Genomic DNA, 23633 nt, shown 5'->3' on the forward strand with positions numbered 1-23633 from the left:
AAAAAAAAAAAAAGAAAATAGACCATTTTTACCTGAGCACAGTGTACATAACTGGCACTAGGTAGCTAATAGTTAAGTAGTGGAACCATAATCATGGTAAATAAAAAAAAAAGTCACTTGGCAAATTACATTTAGATTATTATCCTTTTTACTTCTGGAGTTCTTATCAGTTTGATGAGATATAAACTAGAGATTCCAGCAAACTCTCACTTGGAAATGGAAAAAGTCAACCTACGGTCCTGTTTTTTAATGGCCGTTTTTATATAATCCGATTGTTTCTCTGAACTGACTGGCATTGCAGACCAGTGTTTCTCAAATGCCGTTTGACAGATATAATACACACATAGAAATATTCAACATGCTTATGTGTATTCAGAGGTGGGCAACTAAAATATTATCAGTGTAAGGTATCATCCCTTTTATGAGAAGGATGGCCTCTTAGTAAGTTATTTATATTATATGTTATGATATTATTATGTTCTCTTTCACCTTAGTTAAAAAATAAAGGAAGTAGATGCTTCTGGACTCAGGTAGGTATGAGATTTTTAGATTCACCGAGCAAAGCTTTGAGCCCCTCCTCTGCCTGCCAACGAGAGCTATTTTTTGAAGTGATTACCCTTTCTGGATTGTTTTTCTTTTTCTCATTTATTGTTGGTTGGTTTTTCCTTCTCCTTCTTCATGTCTTTACTTGGGAAAATAGTTCAGGGAGATTTATCAATGCTTAAACACCCCAAACCATCATGTGAAGAAATTAATTTCTGCCCCCTTCTAGCCTTTTTTCTTTCTCTCCCCCCCCCCCTTTCTTCACTGCAGTTTTAGAAATGCTTTTGTAAAAGCTAAGTCTGTACTAGGCACTGCACTACATACATGTTTGGCATTGTTTTACTTAATAGTTGAAACCATCCTATGAAGTAAGTGCTGGTCTCCCATTTGACAAGTGAGGAAATTTAATTCCAAAGAGGACAGGTAACTTGCCCAAGGTCACAGAAGTGGGAGGGCTGGTATTCAAATCCATGTCTGTGGACTCCAGAGCTCAGGCTTTCTTCTGAACTAAGTCACATTTAATTTGTTTTAATGTAACTAATCGGCCTTCTTCACACATTCCTTTAGAGACACTTAAACACTCTTGTTTACACTCTCATTATTTAGGCATTTTTATTAGCTATCTTCTATCTCACTCTCGGTCCTCCTCCCCATTTACCATAAAACAAAGTAAGCAGAATGGCAGAGTATGTCAATCAGGGATTTTTCATGCCTTAGTCTAAGCTTTAAATGTCAGAGCAAAAAGATTTATTTTGATTTTAGTAATCTTTTTCAGTGGATTAAAAAGGATATTTCTCCATGCTTTTTCCTGAAGGAAGAGTTGGAATAATGGCAATCAAGACACGATCATCATCTCTTATATAAACCTATATAACTTTCCACTTAGATAAAGCGTTTTGCTTTTCTAATTGGATGTGAATTATATAACATGCACATTTTAGAAATAATTATAGAACTGAGGAAATTTCATGATAACCATCACCAGAGTTTTGGCATATTAAAAATGTAAGGGATTGGCTGGGCAGGTAGTATCACAGTTAAGAACTTCTTTGATGTCGGATCCAGGCTGGGCCTTGGCTTAGTCATTTGCTAACCTGTGTAATCTCATCTCTGAGTCTCAGTTTTCTCAACTGGAAAGTGGAGCCAATGATGGTTTCTAATACCAGAGTCATTGTGAATGAAGACTGAATGGGTCAGTATGTCTATTGTCCCATAAATGTTATATATTATTATTGTTTTGTTGTTGTTACTACTATTATGTGGTACTGTGTAGTACATAAATTCCAACCACTATATGCATATAAAAATACTAAGGTAAGCTGATTTTAAAAATTATTAGATACGATGCCCTTAATATTAAATGGCTTAATGTAGCCATCTGCAAAATGAAAACAAGTAGTATTTATTTGTTCTAGAATCACTCATACAACTAAGGAATTCTTGGGATTCCCTAAATGATACTATCAAATATCATTATAACAACTAATACAGAAAAAGTACACTGAGTATCATATTTCAAGTAGGGACAAGCATTCCATTATTGGCCTTTCTTATACTAAAGCTACTGTAGTAACTACAAACAGCAACCCAGGATGTAGGAACTTAACAATTCTCTCTTTTCCAAACAGAGTCAACAGCTGAGTTGCTGATTTAACCCAGAATTATTCGTGGTTAGGAATTTTGTTCTAAGCAGCCTTTAGGTGCAACAAAGAGAAATGTTGCAAAAAAGCACAGATGGTATCAAAGTGCTCACATCACAGATGTGGGTGTGTATCTCCTGCCCTTGTGAAACATGTTTTAGCCTGGGCTTGTTCAAGTGTACGGGCTGGTTTTACCACATCTGAGTGTGTGCATATGTGTGTGTGTGTTGGTTCCAATGAGTCAATATGCTTAACTTTTCTTGATTTTTACTAAGACAAACGGTAAAAAGTATATTCTATTGATTTTATACCCATCAGAAATCTACCAATCCATAAAAAACTGAAAAGAATTAAATTTAACTCTGAAGTACAAAGGCCTTTACGTGCGGGCTTTCTTTGGGTTTTGGTTTTACCTTGTTCTGTTTCTTTTCATGTTGCTTACCTGTGTCGATTTGGCAAGCTTCTGACTATATTCCTTCTCGATCTGCTTCAGCCTGCTGTTAGCCTGCAAAACACACGGACACACACACAGTGACCTGCGAGCTTGGTATCTCTTCCACATGCCTATCACCAGGCAGCTGGGACGCCTGCCAGCTGCACCGCCCTTCTGGGGCAGCCAGAAAACCACAGGGCTTGCCTTTGATCTAAAGCCAACTATTCATCACTTAAAAAGAAAAAAAAAAGATCTCTTCTGCCAATTATTAGACAAACATAAGACTTCTGTGGAGAGAGAGAGAAAAGGAGGAGGAGAGACAGAAATAGACACAGCAAAAGTGTGAAGGCTCAGAAGGTAAAATAAGGAAAAGGGAGAAGAAACAAAGGAGGGAGAGGAGGGAGAAGAGGGGGGAGAGGGAACTGGAGGAGGAAAGGACCAGGGAAATTTAATACCCTTCCACCTTAGTTTAAAAATAAAGGGAGTAGATGTCCCTGGACACAGGTAGGTATGAGATTTTTAGAGTCACTGAGCCAAGCACTGAGCCCCTACTCTGCCTGCCAAGGAGAGCTATTTTTTGAAGTGATAAATAGACCTAAATCCAACACCTTTAATGTCCTGGCACTGGAGTGGCCTTTCCCGAATAAGTCCCCATTACTCAGAACCTGATTATCTCTGCCACTCAAGTTCCAGCTCTTTGTATATGACCTGATTTTTGCTCTCTGGAAGCTTTGGGGACTGTCACTTTGTCCTTAGTGTTCAAAATGTCACAGTGACATGTCCTAGACTGGGCATTTTCCCCATCGATCATGCAGGCACAAGGGAGGCCCTTCCCATCTGGGCTTGTGCTCCTTATTTCTGGGAAATTTCTGGGGTGCCCCGTGACTCCCTCTCTGGCACTCTCTCTGTCCCCCTCTGCAGCTCTCACTGTTGCGCTCCTCAGGTTTACCATCTTTCTTTCACTGTTCCTATTTTCCATCTCTTTGTCTTTTTGATTATTCTTAGAGGTTCCTTCAACTCTTACCTAAACAGCTTCTGCCATCATATTCATAGTTCCCAAGAGTTTTTTTTTGTTCTTTCAACAGCATCATCATTATCCCCATTTCAGAGATGAGGAAACTGAGGCACAGAGAGGCTAAATAACTTGCCCAGCATCATACAGCTAGGGGGTGATGAATCAGGACTGAACCCAAACCCAGTCTGGCTGCAGAGCAGAGGTGCTTCCCCAGCTGCGCCCCTCTCATAATGCCGTGCAATGGACCCCCAAGTCTCCTGCAGTTACTAACGTCAGATCACTATCTATCTATAACTACCTGCCACCCATCTGGCACTGATCTCTCCACATGCCCACAGTTATCTGTCTATCCACACCTATCTCTAAACATTTTCCTGCTCACTAGAGTGTGTTTTTCCTGAGGTCCTGTATTTACTTATTTCTGCCGGGCTGTTTTGGTCTTTGTCTTTCACTTTTCTCAAGAGTCTAGTGACCTTTGATGTCCCTTAAGGTGAGGTCTCTAACACTGAGCAGAAGCTGGGTGTTAACAGGTTTGTGGGTGGGTGGGCATCTCCTCAAGGTGGGATAGAGGGGCCTGGACTCTCCTGTGGACCAGTCTGCTCTCCAGTTCATGGCCAGGTAGCATGGACCCGGCCGAGTTGAAGATGGAGACATTCACCTACGCTTGTTTCATATTTGTCCTTCACTGTACCTGAGTAGTCCCCTCTCTCATCCCATCTCTCCAGAGGGCAAACTAAGGGTGAGGACAAGGGCAGTCTTGGGATAAAATCTGGGTCATCTGATGTGGGACATCTAACTGCTTCCCTACAGACTTTCAACCCAGCCTTCTGCTCTTGGCTCCAGCCCCACCCTGCTCCTCTGATTCCTGAGCCTTTCTGCCACAGGAAAGATCTGCTGCTGCTTTTTTTTTTCCCTACGCAACCAGAAATATATTTTTCACCGAAGAGAATCAATTTGTCCATTTTACAAATTCTGACAATTTAATGCAATTATTGACTTTGTCCAAAAGAAATTACAACAATAATGAAATTTTATTTTTTTTCTGTTTTTCTCTTTATTAAATCATATCTGTGTACATTAATGCTATCATGGGGTACACAGTGCTATTGCTATACGGAATTTGAAATACTTTCATCCAACTGGTTAACATAGCCTTTATGTCATTTTCTTAGTTATTGCGTTAAGACATTTATATTCTACATTTAGAGAGATTCACATGTACCCTTATAGGATCTTGCTGCTTCTAAGTGGCACCCTCCAAGCCTCCTCTCATCCAGAAATTGTTTGGTTTTGGTATTTTCAGTTCTGCTAAGTCCACTGCAGATCCAACCCCTTCTCGAGTCCTCAGATGCTAGAGGTTTCTTATGTGTTTACTGTCTCCCTTCTTCCTCTCTTCACAAAAATTCTAGTATAAAAATACTGATGGCTGCATCCCACACCCAGGGGTCATGATTTAATTCATCTGGGATAGAGGATTTATCACAGGTACTAGGATTTGAAAAATCTCTGCTGCTATTTTGAATATTCAACCAAGGTTAAAAACCCCTGATTTGTGCCCTTTTTAATTTCATTATTCTCATTTTGTTGGGTTTTCCTCAGGGAGTAGAGACGAACAGCTGAGTTCTGTCCACTATATTTAATTCCCAGCCATCGATTTCTTTATCACAAATGGGACCAGGAGGCCATTCTGTGCTTTCAACCCACTCTGAACATACTTCTTTTCAGGCACGAAGGCTGAATTGGGAATTGCTGGTTAGACTGTGTCTCTCCCAGATTGTAAAATTCCACAAGGCAGGTTCGAGCTCCTAACAGAGTGCTTGGGGCAGCAATGTTCACTTAATGAATGAATAGATACCATACAAATCCTTTCCCTTTCCTGTGACCTCCATCCACATCTCTGAAATTATCCTTTCATAACCATATGATTTATGCACTGAAGTTCAAAAGCAATTATTTAGAGTTTATTCCATAATGCTCTTTGTATCTATAATCTCACTGAGTAGACAGGTTGTTTTGTTTCCCCAAGAATACAGAGGGCACGTGAGTACTGCTAGTTTTCTAGTAAGCCATCAGTGTGTGTTACAGCTCTGTAATTAATAAAGCCACTCTTCATTAGAGAATTAGGGCCACTCTGAACCTCTTGAGGTTTATTTGTTTCACATTCAGCCATCATTATTTATCACAAAATGCTTGAGAAAGCATTTGTTACTTTTAAAATAAACATTTATAGAGCTCATACCATGTGCCAGGCGCACATTATGAGTACTTTAAAAATGTTTATCCACTAGAAAATATAAAAATTAATTATAATATCATAAAGATTAAATTAATATTGTCCTTAAACAGTTAAGAGTCAGAGATGCTGGTTGATGTAGGAAAGATTGTGTCTTGGTTGGAGTTAATTTTCCTGAGCTTGTGGCTGGCATGCCCCCAAATCCACAAACCCAGTTAAGCTTCCTTATGATTAAATATCCAATTCATCCACTCATTCACTCTAGGCAGCCATGACTATAACAGTTAATAAACAAATAAGAAACAAATTTCTTTTTTTTTTTTTTTGAGACCAAGTCTCACTCTGTTGTCTAGGCTAGTGTGCTGCAGTGTCCTAGCTCACAGCAACCTCAAATTCTTGGGCTTAAGTGATCCTCTTACCTCAGCCTCCCAAGTAGCTGAGATTACAGGTGTGTGTCATCACATCTGGCTAGTTTTTCTGTTTTTGCAGAGATGAGGGTCTCACTCTTGCTTAGTCTGGTCTTGAACTCCTGAAGCAAGTGATTCCCTCACCTCAACCTCCTAGAGTGCTAGGATTACGGGTATGACCCACAGTGTGGCTAGAATCTGTCTATTTTAATGAGAGTAAATAAAATATCTTTTAAAAATTCTATTTTAGATGGTGCAAATAATAAAGTTAAAGCAAGAAAGGAAGATGGAAAGTCATAAAAGAAAGTATTTTATAATTTTAAATCTACAGAAGTGAAGGATGGCCTCCCTGAGAGGATGATGTATGAACAAAACCTGCAGGAGATAAGGAAACCATAGAACTCCAGAGAAAGAGCATTCCAGGCAGCAGAGAGTCAGTGCACAGGCCCTGAGGCAGAGGTACTCACTGCATGTTGACCTCACAGTGAGAGGCCAGCGTGGTTGGCTCAGCAAGCAATATGTCCCATGGAAAAGAGAAGGGCTGAGGGCAAGGGCCCAATTCTGCATGGTCTTGCTTTCAGTATGAGTAAAGTAGAGAGCCACTGAAGGGTTTTAAGTATAGAAATCAATATGTGGAGATAGAGTAAAACACTGGTTATCAGGGTTTAGGGGGAGAGGAAATGGAGAGCTGCAGGTCAAAACATATGAAGTAGCAAATAAGTAGGATGAACAAGTCTAAAGATGTAATGTACAACATGAGGACTCTAGCTAATCATAGTGTGTTGTACACTATTCATGATTTTTCCTAAGCGAGTAAATTATAGCTATTTTTGCCATGGTGAGGAGGTGGGTAACTATGTGAAGATGATGGATATGTTTTGTTTCATTATAGCAATCATTTTATTATACATATACAGTATGCATATAACATCATGTTATATACCTTAAATATACACAGTAAAATTTAGTTTTAAAAGCTTACAAAAGTCTTTATCTTTAAGACTTGTCCACACTAAGCCTTCAACAACATAATTATAGTTCAGGATGTTTTACCCGGGCACTAGTTACTGCACAGATTTTTATTTTGATTGTGATTCTCTGGGTCCACCTGTTTGTCTCTCCAAAATTTGGGGCAGCAGTTTGCCCTTGTGAGTTTATTTCTCTGACATATATGAAGACTCTTGATTTTTCAGTTTGTTCAGATTTATACTTATTAGGATAAATGGCAATTTCCAAGCACCTGGAAAGAACATTTTAAATATCCAAATGAATTCCAAAGAAGCAAAGGAGAAAATGTAACAAATAATCTCAGTAATATCTGAGACAATATCGCATCAACCAAAATATGCACAATTGTATCCCAGAAAGAGGAAAGTTTGGGAAATATTTGAAGACGTGATGGCTGAAAATTTTCTAAATTGAAAGCTCTAAAACCACAAGTCCAAAAGATGATCAAACCAAAAAATAAGATAAACATAGAGAAAACCACATCAAGGCACATCATAATAAAATTATGAGAAACAGAAATAAAGATAAAATCTCAAAAGCAGCTGGAGGAAACAGATACATCAAAATGACACGAATGACTGAAGATTTCCCATCTGAAACTATGCAATTCAGAAAACAACACATTTAATCTTTAAAGTGCTGAAAGAAAAAAAGATCTGTCAATCTGAAGTTGTATATCCAGTGAAAATATCTTTTCAACTGAAAGTAAAAAACAAACAGCAGATACTGTCAAAGAAAAACTTGAGAGAACGTGTCACCAGTAGATATGCACTAAAAGAAGGGTTGAAAGAAGTTGTTTAGGTAGATGGACCATGAACCCAAAGGAATAAATGTCACCGGACGTAGAAAATATGTGTGTAAATGTAAATTGCTTTTTATTCTCATTTTAAAATCCCTTTAAAAGGTATTGAATGTTAAAAGTAAAAATACTGAAAACATATTGAGGGGTTTATAACATTTATAGAAACATAGAATATACATGGGAAAATGGAAGTATATATTATTCAGAAACTTACATTTTATATAAACTGGTATAATATGAGGTAAAGACAGACTGTATTTAAGATTCATATCATAAAACCTAGATCAACTATAAAAACTAACAATGAAGAGGCATATTTAATAAGCCAATAGTAAAAATATAATGGAATATTAAAAAGTACTTAATGAATCCAGTAAAAGGCAGGAAAGGGGGAAAAAGAAAAGATGAGACAAATAGAAAACAAATAGCAAAATGGTAGCTTGAAACCGAACAATATCAGTCACTATGTTAAATATAAATGGTCTAAAATCTCTAACTAATTGACAAAGATTTTTAAGCTGGATTTTGAATAAATACATAACTACATGGTGTTTTCAAGATAAATAAATAAAAATATTTTTGAAAATGTTAAAATTAAAAGGATAAAGGCATATGTACCATGCCAACTGTAATCATAAGAAAAGTGAAGTGAACATGTTAATATAAAACAAAGAAACTTGGCAGAGATAAAGGGCATTTTATAATGATAAAAATTTAATTCATAAGAATGATATAGCAACAAATATGTATGTACTTAATTTTAAGAGCTTCAGAATACATGAAGCAAAAGCTGGCAAAAATGAAACAATTAAATGGGAAAATTCACAAATTATAATTGAAGATAATTTAATACTCCTTTCTCAGTAATTGATAGAACAAGTAGGCCAAACATTAGTGAGGATACAGATAACTTGAAAATTGCTATCAACTAACAACTTGACCACTAGTCAAGATATTCTGGGCCATCAAACAAATTTAGGATTGATCTCATATAAGGTATATGCCTTGACCACAATGAAATTAAATTAGGAATTCATAACAGAAATATGTCTGATAGCCTCTAAATATCTGACAAATAACAGATAAACATGTAATAATCTGAGTTGAAGAAATTACAAAGGAAATTAGCAAGTATTTTGAAATGAATGAAAATGAAAGCAGATATTTGTAGAATGCAACTAAATTAGTACTCAGAGGAAACTTTTAGCTTTGAATTCTTTTATTAGCACAGGAAGAAGTTCTAAAATAAACAGTGTAAGTTTCCAACTGAAAAAGCTTGTAAAGAGTAGCAAATAAAAGACAAAGAAAATAACAAACATCAGAGCAGAAATCAACACAATAGAAAACAGAAAAATGACAAAGAAAATTTAATAAGCCAAATACTGGTTCTTTAAGAAGAACAATAAAATTGATAAAATTCTAGATAGATTGATCAGCAAAAGGAGAATATGCAAATTATCAGAATCAGTAATGAGAGAGAGAGAGGGGATATATCAGACTCAATAGACATTAATAGGGCAGTAAGAAAATATTATGAACATCTTATTTATAAATGTTGGGTAATTTAGACAAAATGGATACGTCTCATAACTGATACAAATTACCAGAAGTGCCTCACGAAATAGAAAACTCTAAGAACCTCGTACCTATTACATCTACACATAATCCCATGTTCGGGTCCAGGTGGTTTCACTAGTAAATTTTATCAGACATCCAAGGAAAAAATAATCCCGACTCCACATAAACTCTTGCAGAATATAGAGTGGGCAGAAATTATGCCATGATAACTGGTTACAGGAGCAATGCTCTCCACCAAATCATGGATTCTCCTTCTGTCACCACTGGCAAACACCTTGCAGCATTAGTTTTCCCAGGCCCCTTTTCTCTCCCAGCACCCCTATTTTCTTCTACATTGACATGTTTCCATGTGGTTGTAAAAAGATGCATTTTCCTCCAACACACACATGTGATCACACACACACGGCCCTTTCTGAAATCCTGATAGATGTCTATCTACCATGTTAGTTTCACAAACACTTTGAGTGCCTTCCCGGTATTAAGAACTGGATGTTTACAGAATTAAAAGATTTAATGCAGTCAGTGAGGACACAGATGAGTGAATAAATAAAATACTGCATGATAAGTATCATGAAAGAGATACACACGGGGTGTTATTAAGGAAAAAATATGAGATACCTTGCATCAGAGAAGGCTTCTGTAGGGAGGTGAATATTAGAGGATAATGATGATAATGATGGTGATGGTGATGATGATGATTGCAACAACAACCAAACAACTATTATTTATTTTTCTCCTTCTTTATTGGTGCATATTGCTTAAATGCTTTACACATATTAATAGCTTGAAACCTCTCAAAAACTGTGAGGTAGGTGCTACTATTACTCTCACTGAAACTGAGAAAGAAGTTAAGCAACTTGCCTAAGGTTATACAGCTAATGTAGGAATGAATAGGAGTCAACTGACTGAAACGGAGAGGAGAAAGTCCCAGATGACAGAGGGACCTCCGAGAAGGTCCCAGGGCTTGGAGAAGCACAGCAGGTGGATCTGAGGCTCCAGGCTTTCTTTTCTTCCTTCGCAGGCACATTCTGGAAAGGTGATCTCTACCCATGCCTCCATTTTCATTTCCTTATTAGTTCAAGAAATATTTACTGAGCTCCTTGGCGACTCTCAATTCTTTACTTAATGACCTGAAATTTGACCCTGTCCCCTATATTTGACTTGCCAACAACCTTTTTACTGCTGTGTAATGAGGTCATTTTTAATAATCTTCACTTACTTCTGATTATAAAAGTAAATTCAGATCATAGTGACAGTTGTACAACTCTATAGAAAGTTGTTTTAAAAAGTCATTGAACTGTATACTTTGGAAAACAAGAATTTGGGGGTAAGTTGCACTTCAATACAGCTTTTTTTTTTTTTATAAAGTAAATATATGCTCATTGCAGAAAAACCAAGAAATAAAAAGAAATATATTTGGTGAATATCTCCTGTAATATGTCACCCAGTGTAACAATGTTAACATTTTAGTGATTCTTCTATGCAATATAGCTGGTGAATGTAGCTGGATATTTTGGAAGTATTAAATATGGTACTTTCAGCCCTACTCAGCCCTACAGCCTGGTATTCTAACTTCACGGCCTCACACAAAAGGATGACACAGCAGAAGTACAGAGAAAATAAAGGAGTTGCTTTTTGCTTTTAACAATATTGGGGATGATTCAGGGCATAAAGGCACATTGGAGGCAGTTTCATACTTTTGCTTCCCCCATTCCATGCCCTCTCCACCCCCTGATGAGAAGAGAGCTCCCAGGTGGGTGGGGAATGGAACGAGTCTGAAGTGGGAAGGGAAAGTGTTAGTTTGTGGGTTTGCTCCTGAGAAAAGCCCTGCCTTCTGGCTAATCTTGGGAGAGGGGGAAAGAGTGAGAGCCCCATAGAGGGGCTCCTGTGAGAGGAGGAGGGACCCAGCAGTGATCCCCAGAGCGCCTGGCCACATGGACACACAGTAGGACAGAGACACATGCAGAACAGGCATGGCAGCGCGTGCGTCTATACAGGCCAGCAAGACAGGAGCACCCTTTCCTGTGAGTGCGTTCCTCTCCCTGAGTTTTTTCTTGACTCCCTGGTGATTCTAATCCTGACAAACACACCTCCATTTTATAGCCATATTCCTGACTTTCTGTTCTGAGTATCCATCTGCCTACAGGCCACTTCCATTTAACTGTCACCCTAAGAACATTAAAATTCAACATCTCTATCCATGGTTGCCACAAACATTCAATATATAAAAATCACATTATTTGTGATGCACAAATGAAGCAAAACACAATAAAACGTGTTATGTCTAAACGTGCACATAGGAGGCAAGCTGTTAAACAGAGACACTTCCCAAAGGATGTGCCTAGCGCACGGTGTACGCAGTCAATCTACCTGTGCCATTTCCCCAATAGCATTTGGGTCTCCCTTCAGGTCTCTGCATCACATTCTTTTAATTCTCACACTATTTCAACAATTTCCATTATTATTGTATCTGCAACGATGATCTGTGATTAGTGAAGTTTGATGTTACTACTGCAATTACTTCGGGGTGCCAGGAACTGTGTCCACATAAAATGGTGAACTTAAAAAAAATTCAGCATTTTGACAGTTCTACATACTTTGAGGGTTGGAGCCATGCTATAGTCATTTGTCATCCCTCAACCCCTACCCACACCAAGCTGGATAAACAGTAGGTGCTCAATAAGTGTTTGGTGTTGAAATTCTCCCCTTCATGAAAATTCTTAATCTGGAGCCATGGATAGGCTTTAAGAGTCCATGAAACTTCCCTCTCCCCATATTTTATGCAAAGTTTTAGGTATTCTGTATTATTTCTGGAATAAATCCAAATATTTCAACAAAAATTTTCAAAGGGCTAAATGACTCAAAGAAGTTTGAGCAGTACTGTCCCAATGGCACACTGCAACCAGAAGTCTGCCTTTCCCATGGGCTTAAAACCATTACTCTTTCTTCGGTTTATTGGTCTATAACATTTCCACTGCTTTACCCAATTTCTTTCTTTCTCAATCTCATGTTGACAGTATTCTCCTGACTTGTCTCCCTGTCTCCACATTTAGCCAAGCTCTAATCTTTCCTGAATGGATATTGGTAACTGTCTTGCTGTCGAATCTCGGCTCACCAAGTCCACACTCCCTGCCCTCAGTGATGGGGAACCCACATCTCTTTTCCGCTTCCAACTCTCCAAACACTGCCTTTTCCCTGCTAGGAGGTAAAGTCCTCAAAGACAGGAGTCTTTGTCTATTTTCTTCACAGATATAACCCAAGGCCATCACAGAACACAACCAAGAACTGTAGAATGAACAAACATTTTCTAATATGCATTAATGGGGTTTTCCAGACTACGTTTTGCTTTGTAGTCTCCGTTCCTCTGCCATAATGTTTTTCTCTACCTTATCAATGTACCATGACTAGTTCAAATGCTAGCATGCTTTATTTTTTATCTTTTAGTATTTAGAGTCTTGGTAATATTCATGGATGTTCTATCATCTTTCAAAAGTGTGTCTTACCTTTCCTAATAGGTTATAAACAGAGCTCATTGCTTTGGCTTAGCAGTGGCTTGGAAAATATTATTTAAAGAATCAATAAAAAAGAAGTATATATGGGCTAAATTGGTAAGATTTTTGTATAGCTTTGGGATAAAAAATAGTTTTCTATTTCTTCATTTCCATTTAGCATATATATATATATATATATATATTTTTTTTTTAAGAGACAGAATCTCACTCTGTCACCCTCAGTAGAATGCCGTGGCATCACAGCTCACAGCAACGTCCAACTCCTGGGCTTAGGTAATTCTCTTTCCTCAGCCTCCTGAGTAGCTGGGACTACAGGCGCCCACCACAACCCCAACTATTTTTTTGTTGCAGTTTGGCTGGGGCCGGGTTCGAACCTGCCACCCTCATTATATGGGGCTAGTGCCCTACTCAGTGAGCCACAGGTGCCACCTTCCATTTAGCATATTAAAGGTAAGGTAGAGGGGAGAGGTAGAAATGGAAAGGTTTATGAATGTATATAAAACATAATGTACCATACTTTACTATATCTTCTATAAGGAGATGAAAGAGCATTTGGGGTAAAATGGAAATTGGGCACAAATGTTTATGAAAGAAGGCATCCACACTATTTTTTTTATCTTGGTAAATATAATTTGTTTTACATGTCATGAGTATCTTAGGACATTTTAACATAATGCAAATGCAAAAGAAAGTTGATTAGATAAAAATAACTTTTAAAAGATAATTTAATATAAATTCAAAGAAAATATTACCTTTATCACATTGCAGTTCTAATGATAACTCTCCCCCAAATTGTATTATATTAAACAATAGAATTTGACTTAGTTTAAAAGTCAAAGCTAAGTATAAGATTATATATATAATTGTACTTTGCTCAAACAGAATGTCAGTAATTTTAAGGAACTATCTGTCACTGCCATTTCCCTTAACTTTCAAGATGGATTAGCAAAGTATCCCAAGAATAGAAGAAAAAGTATCCAATGTACTCAGCCCTACTATGAAACTAATTTATAGCTTTCATAGGAAAGCTATAACCCAATTTTAGCCCAGGAACATGGGGAGAGGGGAGAGGAAGGGGAGTGGAGGGAGGGTGATTGGTGGGTTCATCCTATAAGGGGACACGTGAATCTCTCTAAACGTAGACTATAAATGTCTTAACACAATAACTAAGAAAAAGACATGAAGGCTATGTTAACCAGTTGAATGAAAGTACTTCAAATTATATACAGAAACCATACACTGTACCCCATGATAGTATTAATGTACACTGTTATAATTTAATAAAAAAAATTATTGAAATAAAGTTTTTATTTGTTGTTGATCTAATGAAATATTCACAGTGCTCTGCATTCACCAGGCACTTAACATTTATTAAACTGAATGTTGAAAAAAGGTTAATCTATCTTTGACTTGATCATACTAATTTATGACATTCTCCAAGATCAACTTATTATTGAGGATTAGCAGGCAGAATGCCATTTATAAGAATTCTGATTATTACATTTCAAATTTCACAGCCCCTTCTTGAAAAAAGTAAGCAGGACAGCAGAGTGCCATGAAGTACGAGAATGGACCCACATTAAGTAAGACATAGATATGAAAAACAGCTAGTTCCTGACCTTTCATCCTATGACTTCTGAATCTTATTTTCAACCAAGAATAAATTCTTAATTTTATACAATCATTAAAAGGAAGAGTACCTTAATTCTTTTCACTATACATAAATCCCAAATTGAGAAAATGGCAAACTAGTCTAAAATAGCAAAAATATCTGCACACATCATTGTTCCACATTGAATGACTCCTCAGCTTTAATTCATTTCTAGAAAATTAACTGAATCATCTTAGATATAATAGCTGCTTTACCCAGAAGCTAATAATTAGGAACTTCACGTGTTCTGGTTAGTGTCCCTGCTTATTCGTTTTGTCAGAATCCAACAGAAAAGCCACATACTTTATTAATGAAAGAAGAAACCAGACAGTTTTTGAAAAGGGCCATGATGTAGCAGCATCAGCATTGCTATTTGCTGAGTGATAATCAGTAAATAGAGGTGAATGCATTCTAACAGGGGGTGCCCATATTGTTCTGAATTTGGCCCTATTTCTGAATATGCTGTTTAGTACTGGATACATTTTCTGCCCACAAGGAGTTAATAACTCTGGTTAATATTATGGTCTAAAATAATACATGTTAAATGGCAGTTAATGTAAAGAATAACATGGGACAGTTGATTTTCTTCTCTCACTGTAATTCAGGACTAATTTTCGTACCATTGCAACATATATTTACATGGCTAACACCCATAAATGATCACATAAGATTTACATGCATCTCCCCACCCTACTCCCTGAATAAGAAAGCAAACTGTGAAATGAGCTTATGGAAATAGTTAAAGAATTAAGATCTAATCATATTTCAAAGCTCACCCTCAGAGAAGCTCTCTGAAGCAAAGGCCATAGAAACTGAAACTCATTTATTACTTGGGCAGAAATATAAACTTTAAGAGAATGAGGGAGAAAAAAAAACACTTTACTTTGCTCTAGGGAAGAAGCAATTATTCTCTGATGTGCAGGAAAGAATTTATCATCAAAGACCCCATGTAAATGGGTCAATTAAGTTTTTTTTAAGACTATCTTCTGCAACATTTTTATAGGTCTGTGACATTTATGCTTTATGCTAAAATCTAATGTATGATTTGACAAATGTCAAAGTCAAATGACTACTATATTTAACAAATTTTAACATGCATAATTACACTTTAAATATACTTAGTATAACTTACATATGAGTGGCACATTCTATTACAGTATTTTTAGGGAGCTGATAGAAGATCTACCTAAAATTTTGACTTCAGAGATCAAAAATGTTGACATTGTTCAATGGCCATATAACATTATTTGGTCAGGTAATAAATTATTTAAATTTATAAGCTTTGAATCAAGGAGTTGGAGGCCCCAATTTGTCATGCTTGTAAATTCCATTAATATTTTACTTACTGTTTTGGAAAATTTTCTACTTTTTGGCTCATTTGTGACTTGGAAAATATAAAAGAATTCAATGCATGTTAATTAGAAATTTTATGAATTAATATATTTATAAGAAGCTGCTATATTAGATTTGAAGGCAGTTCAATACAAAACAGTGATCTCAATACTTAAAAGCTCTATTTTCTACACTGGATTATTATTTGAAGTTTGGAATAGGTGTTGAGAGGACATTCTTAAGTTAGCTGTTCCTAATTTAGTCATTAGCTGTTCCTAAATTAAAATTACCTAGAGCTTACCCAGTTTTCCAGGATCATCTATAGTGAGTCAGAATTACAATACCATTTCATTTAAAAATAATATTGGAAACATTTGAAAGCAATGAGTATGATGCCCATATGAACAAGCCCTATTCCCCAAATAGTCTACAAAAATAGGTGTCCAGTTGCTGTGTGACTGAATTTCCTATCACCCAGATCCTTAGATCTACTCCAACCACCTTTTTCATTAACTCCAGTTGCTCTGATTGACTATTCCAGCAACGATCGCCAGGTGGTAAGCAATAGACCATGGTGGTTAAAAGCACAAGTTCTGAAGTTAAACCAACCTGAGTGGTGTGACCATGGGCAAATCATTTAACTTTCCTGGGCATTATTTTTTATAATGTGCAGATAAAGTGGACAATAGAGACTAAACAGGACTGAGATTTAGCAGCATAGGAATGGAAGAAGTTCAAGATGGCAATGGATCAGAGAGTGGTGAGTCAGCCCTGGAATAAAGACAAAGACCAGGCTCTTTATGCATGAGGAAACAGCAAAAATAAAAGGCGAGGCAAGAGTGATCAAAGGGGAATTTGGTAGACTGAGATCTCCAGGGGAAGTAGCTGAGTCATGTTGGGTCTAAAGCATGGCTGCATTTGTTCACGATCTAAAGTGGACAGAAGTTACTTTACTATAGCCGAGTTTACAGAACTGCAGGGTCAGGCTGTTAGAAAAGTCAGCTACTGAAATCACTCTTTTACAGTCAATTCTAATTACTCTTTCCTGTTCATCCTTCCACTGTGAGCCCATGAAAAGAATCACTTGCCTCAGCTTCTTTACTGGGGAAGTAGTTTCTTCCTGACATGTCCCAAAGACTGCTGCTTTGACAATGTTAATCATTTTTACTTGGACATGTTTAAATTATGTAATAATTAATACATACAAAAGAACAGTACATTGTGTAAGTTTATGAAACATGACAAAGAACTCTCCTCCAATGACCAGACAACTTAATATCCAGCATTACCAATGCCAGAGCATTTACCTACATGCTTCCTCCCAGCCCCAGCTTAATCCCTTAACCCTTTCTAAGAATTAATCACTAGCTTCAATTTTATTTACTGTCTTGCTTAAAAAATTAACATATTATGTATTTATGACATTTTATTAATTTTGAACTCTTTATAAGCAAATCATGCTCTATGTATAACAGTTTCCAGCAACTTGCTGCTTTTCACACATTGTTTTTAAGATTCATTCATAACGTTTACTTTGAAATTGTGCTTCCTTTACTTTCCTTACTTTAGAACATTCAATTGTGAGAGTGGACAAAAATGATTCTTTTATAAATGGGCACTTGGATTCTTTGAACTTTTCCCTCCATGAGCCATACTACTATTAACATCCCTCCCTAGACATGCCCTCTGGGGCGTATTCTTGGGTTTATAGGGGTCTAGATTCTGTATTCTATTCCATAGATCCAATTCATTTATCCATTCATGGGTTGATGGCCCTTTAGGCTGCTTCTATGACTTGGCTATTGTGAATTGGGCTGCAATAAACATTGGTGCACATGTCTTTGTTGTAAAATGATTTTTGTTCATCTGGGTAGATACCTAGTAATGGTATTACAGGATCAAACAGTAGGTCTACTTTAGTGCCTTGAGAATTCTCCATACTTCTTTCCAAAAAGGCTGTATTAGTTTGCAATCCCACCAGCAGTGTAAAAGTGTCCCCTTCTCTCCACACTCACACCAGCACCTGAGTTTTGGGACTTTGTGATAAGGGCTAATCTTGCTGGAGTTAGGTGATATCTCAAAGTGGTGTTAATTCACATTTCTCTGATAATTAAAGATGATGAACATTAAGAGGGACTTTACCTAACAAATGCAATCAATGTAACCTGGTTCTTTGTACCCGCAATGAATCCCCAACAATAAAAAAAAGAGTGGGGGACAATTATAAGAGGGACTTTACCTAACAAATGCAATCAATGCAACCTGTTTCTTTGTACCCTCAATGAATCCCCAAAAATTAAAAAAAAAAATGAGCATTTTTTCATGTGTTTATTGGCCATTCGTCTATTATTTTCAGAGAAGTTTCTGTTTAAATCCCTTGCCCCAAAAGAAATGGGGTTGTTTGCTCTTCTTTTATTAATTTGAGCTCTCTGTAGATTCTAGTTATCAGACCTTTGTTGGAATTGTAACATGCAAAAGTCTTCTCTCTTTCCGAAGGCTGTCTGTTCATTCTCTTCGGTTGTAGTGCCCTTAGCTGTGCAGAAGCTTTGTAGCCTGACCAAATCCCATTTATTTATTTTTGGTGTTGCTACAATTGTTGGGGGGAGGATTCTTCCTCATAAAATATTTTCCCAGGTTAATATTTGCAAGTGTGTTCCCTGTACTCTCTTTTTTATAGTTTCATGGCTTAAATTTAAATCTTTTATCCAGTGAGAATCAACTATTGTTAGTGGTGAGAGGTGTGGGGCCAGTTTTAGTCTTCTACAGGTGGTTAACCAGTTCTCCCAGCATCATTTGTTAAATAGGGACTCTTTTCTCCAATGCGTATTTTTTTTAGGCTTGTCAAAGATCACATGATGATATGTGGCTGGGTCCATCTCTAGATTTTCTATTCTATTCCATAGATCTATGTCTCTATTTTTGTGTCAGTACCATGCTGTTTTGATCACTATAGATTTGTAGTATAACCTGAAGTCTGGTAATGTGATGCCTCTAGATTTGTTTTTATTTCTAAGAATTGTATTGGCTATTTGGGTTTTTTCCTGATTCCATATAGAAGTACTATTTTTCCAAGTTCTTTAAAGTATGACATTGGTGCTTTGCTGGGGATTGCATTAAACTGTAGATTGCTTTTGGGTAGTACGGACATTTTAACAAGTTCATTCTTCCCAGCCATGAGCATGGTTAACATCTTCTGCTATTTCTTTTCTCGGGGTTTCACAGTTCTCTTTAGAGAGATCTTTCATGTCCTTTGTTAGATATATTCCCAGGTATTTCATCTTCTTTGGTACTACTATAAAAGGGATAGAGTCTTTGATTATATTCTTGGCTTGACTATTATTGGTATATATAAAGGCTACTGATTTGTAGGTATTTGTATCCTGAGACACTGCTATATTCCTTGATCACATCTAAGAGCTTTGTAGTTGAGTCCTGGGGTTTTCCTGGTATAATATCATGTCATCTGCAGAGAGCGAGAGTTTGACTTCCTCTGTCCCCATTGAAATGCCCTTGATCTCCTCTTGCCTGATTGTGATGGCTAGGACTTCCAGTAATGTGGTGAATAGCAGTGGTGACAATGAGCATTCTTGTCTACTTCCAGATCTGAGTGGAAATGCTTTCAATTTTACTCCATTCAATATGATATTGGCTGTGGGTCTGCTATAGATGGCCTCTATCAGTTTAAGAAATGTCCCATCTAAGCCTATTTTCTTAAGTGTCTAATCATGAAAGGATGCTGGATATTATCAAAATCCTTTTCTGCATCAATTGAGAGAATCATATGGTCTTTGTTTTTGATTTTATTTATGTGGTGCATTATATTTATATTTTTAATTACAATTTTAGTAAGATATAATTCACAAATGAAGTTCACAGTTTTCAAGTGTACAATTCAGTGGTTTCTAGTATATCCATAGGGCTACACGTCTATCACTGCTATCAACTTCTAGAACATTTTCATCACCTTAAAAAAAAATTCTCATTAACAGTCATTTACCATTCTCCCTTCCCTTGAGCCACTGCCAACTTCTAATCCACTTTCTGTCTCTATGTATTTTCCCAGTCTAGCATTTCTATAAATGGAATCATAATTATAACATGTGACCTTTCATGACTGGATTTCTTTACTGAGCATATTTCCAAGGTTAATTTATGTTGTGGCACATATTGATACTTCAAATCCATTGTATGGATTTCTGTTTATCCATTCATCAGTTGATGAACATTTACGTTGCTTCCACTTTTTGACTATTATGAATAATGCTGCTGTGATCATTCTTGCACAGATTTCCTTGGGAAATATGTTTTCAATTTTCATGGGCATATACTTGGGAGTGGAATTGCTGGGTCACATGGTAACTATGTTATACGTTTTGAGGAATAACCAAGTTATTTTCCAAAATGATTGCACCATTTTACAATCCCACCAACAAAGTATGAAGGTTCTAATTTCTTGCATCCTTGCCAAAGTTTATTGTTGTCTGTCTTGTTGATTATATTCAGTCTAGTTGTATGAATTTGTATCTCACCATTGTTTTGACTCGCATTTCCTTAATGACTAATAATGTTGAGCACCTTTTCATGTGTTTGTGGGCCATTTGTATTATCTTCTTTGAGAAATGTATATTTAAATCCTTTACCTATTTTTAAAAATTGGGCTGTCTTTTCAGTATTGAGTTTTAAGAGTCATTTATTTTGTCTGAATATTAGACTTTTATCCAATATATGATTTATAATTACCTTCTGGTCTGTGGATTGTTCTTTCATTTTCTTGGGAATATCCTTTAACCACAAAATTTTTTTTATTTTGATGAAGTCCAACTTACCTATTCTTTTCTTTTATCATTTTTGCTTCTGGTGTCTTATATAGCAATCCTTTTCCTAATCATGAAATGCCATGAAAATTTACTTGTGTATTTTCTTCTAAGAGTTTTAAAGCATTTTTTGATGATTTTTTTCTAAAAGTTTTATCATATAGTTTTACCACTAATGTAAGTAATTTATGTCTGTGATTCATTTTGCATTCATTTTTATGCATATGGTGAGGCAGAGGTTGAACTTCATTCATTTGCATGTGGATAGCCAGTTGTCCCAGAAATATTTGTTCAATTTCCATACAAATTTTAGAATTAGCTTGTCAATGTATACAAAAAAGGTAGCTGGAATTTTGCTGAATCTGTAGGGATAATCCCTACATAATGTTGAATCTGTAGATCAATTTAGGTAATACTGCCATGTTAACATTATTTATTTAGATCTCCTTTTTTAGTGATGTTTTATAGTTTTCTACATACATGTTTTGGACATTTTTTGTTAAATTTTGTTCCTAAGTATTTAATTATTTTTGTGTTATTTTAAATGAATTATCTTCTTAATTTCATTATCAGATTGTTGATTGTTAGTTTTTCAAAATATAATTTTTTTTTTTTTTTTTTTGAGACAGAGTCTTACTATGTTGCCCAAGGTAGACTGCCATGTTGTCACAGCTCCCAGCAACCTCAAACTCTTGGACTTAAGTGATTCTCTTGCCTCAGTCTCCCAAGTAGCTGGGACTACAGGGACCTGGCTATTTTTTTGTTGTAGTTGTCACTGTTGTTTAGAAGGCCCAAGCCACATTTGAACCTGCCAGCCCTGGTGAATGTGGCTGATGCCCTAATCACGGACCTATGGGTGCTGAGTTTGTTTTCTTGTTTAGCTGTGACCAATGGACATCTCTATTGCAATGTTGAACAGCAGCATGATAACCTTCTCTTCCTGATTTTAAAAGGAATCCTAATGTTTCACCATAGAAATGATATTTGCTCTAAGTTTTTGACTAATATTCTTTATCAGGTTAAGGATTTTCTCTCCTATTCCTGACTTATTAAGGTTATTCATCACAGTCAGGGGTGAATTTTACCAAATACTTTTTCTTCACTTGAGATGATCATATGGCTTTTCCTTTCATCGGGCAATGTGATGGACTATATTAATGGATTTCTAACATTAAATCACCCTTGCATTCTCATATTAAATTCACCTTGGTCAAAATGCATAATGATTTTTATATACTGCTAGATTCTGTTTCTAATTTTCTGTTAGAAATTTTACACATAAAATTAAGGGTGAGATAGTATGTCATTTGCATTCTACTGTCCTTGGTTGATTTTACTGTCCCTCCAATAGATATTGTATATTATTGGAGTTATATGTTTCTTGAAAGTTTGAACTTGCCTATAAAATTATTTGAACCTGACATTTTCTTTAATGAAATATTTAAAACTAAATGTTCTACTTAATATCTACAGAACTATGATTTTTCTATTTCTTATTCATTCAATGTTTTCTAGAACTTTCTCCATTTATTCAGATTTTCAATTTTTTCTTTTTTTTGAGACAGAGTTTTACTATGTCACCCTCAGTAGAGTGCTGTGGTGTCACAGCTCATAGCAACCTGAAACTCTTGGGCTTAAGTGATTCTCCTGCCTCAGCCTCCTAAGCAGCTGGGACTACAGCCGCCTGCCACAATACCAGGCTATTTTTTTGTTATAGCTGTCATTGTTGTTTAGCTGGCCCAGGCTGGGTTCGAACTCACCAGCCCCAGTGTATGTGGCTCATGCCCTAACCACTGAGCTATGGGCACCATACCAAGATTTCAATTTTATTGTCATAAAGTTATTCATTAAATTATCTTTTCAATCTTTCTGGATCAGCGATCATTTTTCCTGATTTCTTCTCTTGTCTGTTTGTACCTTCTCCCTATTTTCCAAACATCTAGAAAGTTTATATTTAACCAGTCCTTTTAAAGAATTATACTTTGCTTTACTAAATTATTCACTTTTTATTAAAACTTGGCATCCATGAGATTATTCCTTCTTGGTTCTTGAGGCACCTCTCTGACAATTGCTTATTGATCTCTAGCTAGTTAACTAGAATGTAAATGTTTTGACACAATGACTATGCAAATGACATGAAATTTATGTGAACCAGCTTGATGAAAGTATTTCAAAATGTATATGAAAACACTACACTGTACCCCATGTTTGCATTAAAGTATACAGCTATCATTTAATAAAAAAAACTTCAATAAAATAAAATAAAATAAACAAGCTGCTAAATTTTGGAAAGAAAAAAAAGAAAAAAAGAAATTAAGTATAAAAATTATTCTTGTCTACCAAGTGAAAGTTTTACAAGGAATCATGAGACAGTGGAACAACATTCCAAATGAATACGAATTTCTAAATGAAATTGCTATACAATCTAAACATAAAATATCATTAAAATGTAAAATATATTTGGCAGTCTTCTTTGTTAACTCAAAGTGTTTTCAGAGCCCTCTGATCAGAGACACAAGGAAAAGGAAATGCAGGCTGGATGATTGATTTCAAGGGAGGTCGAGACTCGCTGAGGTCAGCGACCAGGCCTAACTTTACTGATTATCTTATATACTCTTAAACATTCAGTAAGAATTTAACACAGACATAAAGAAGTGAAGTAAAA

At 36.2% G+C, this 23633-nt stretch overlaps 1 protein-coding gene across 1 annotated transcript in view; it reads right to left on the reverse strand.

Moving 5' to 3' along the window:
- Positions 1-23633, reverse strand: part of CEP112 (centrosomal protein 112) — a 423284-nt gene that overhangs the window by 95475 nt on the left and 304176 nt on the right. The window contains exon 22 of the mRNA XM_003786186.3: positions 2626-2688. Coding sequence (XP_003786234.1) covers positions 2626-2688 — 63 coding nt within the window. The remainder of the gene's footprint in view (positions 1-2625; positions 2689-23633) is intronic.

The sequence above is a fragment of the Otolemur garnettii genome, unplaced genomic scaffold, assembly GCF_000181295.1.
Source record: "Otolemur garnettii isolate 467f Iridium unplaced genomic scaffold, OtoGar3 scaffold00018, whole genome shotgun sequence".
Classification (NCBI taxonomy): domain Eukaryota; kingdom Metazoa; phylum Chordata; class Mammalia; order Primates; family Galagidae; genus Otolemur; species Otolemur garnettii.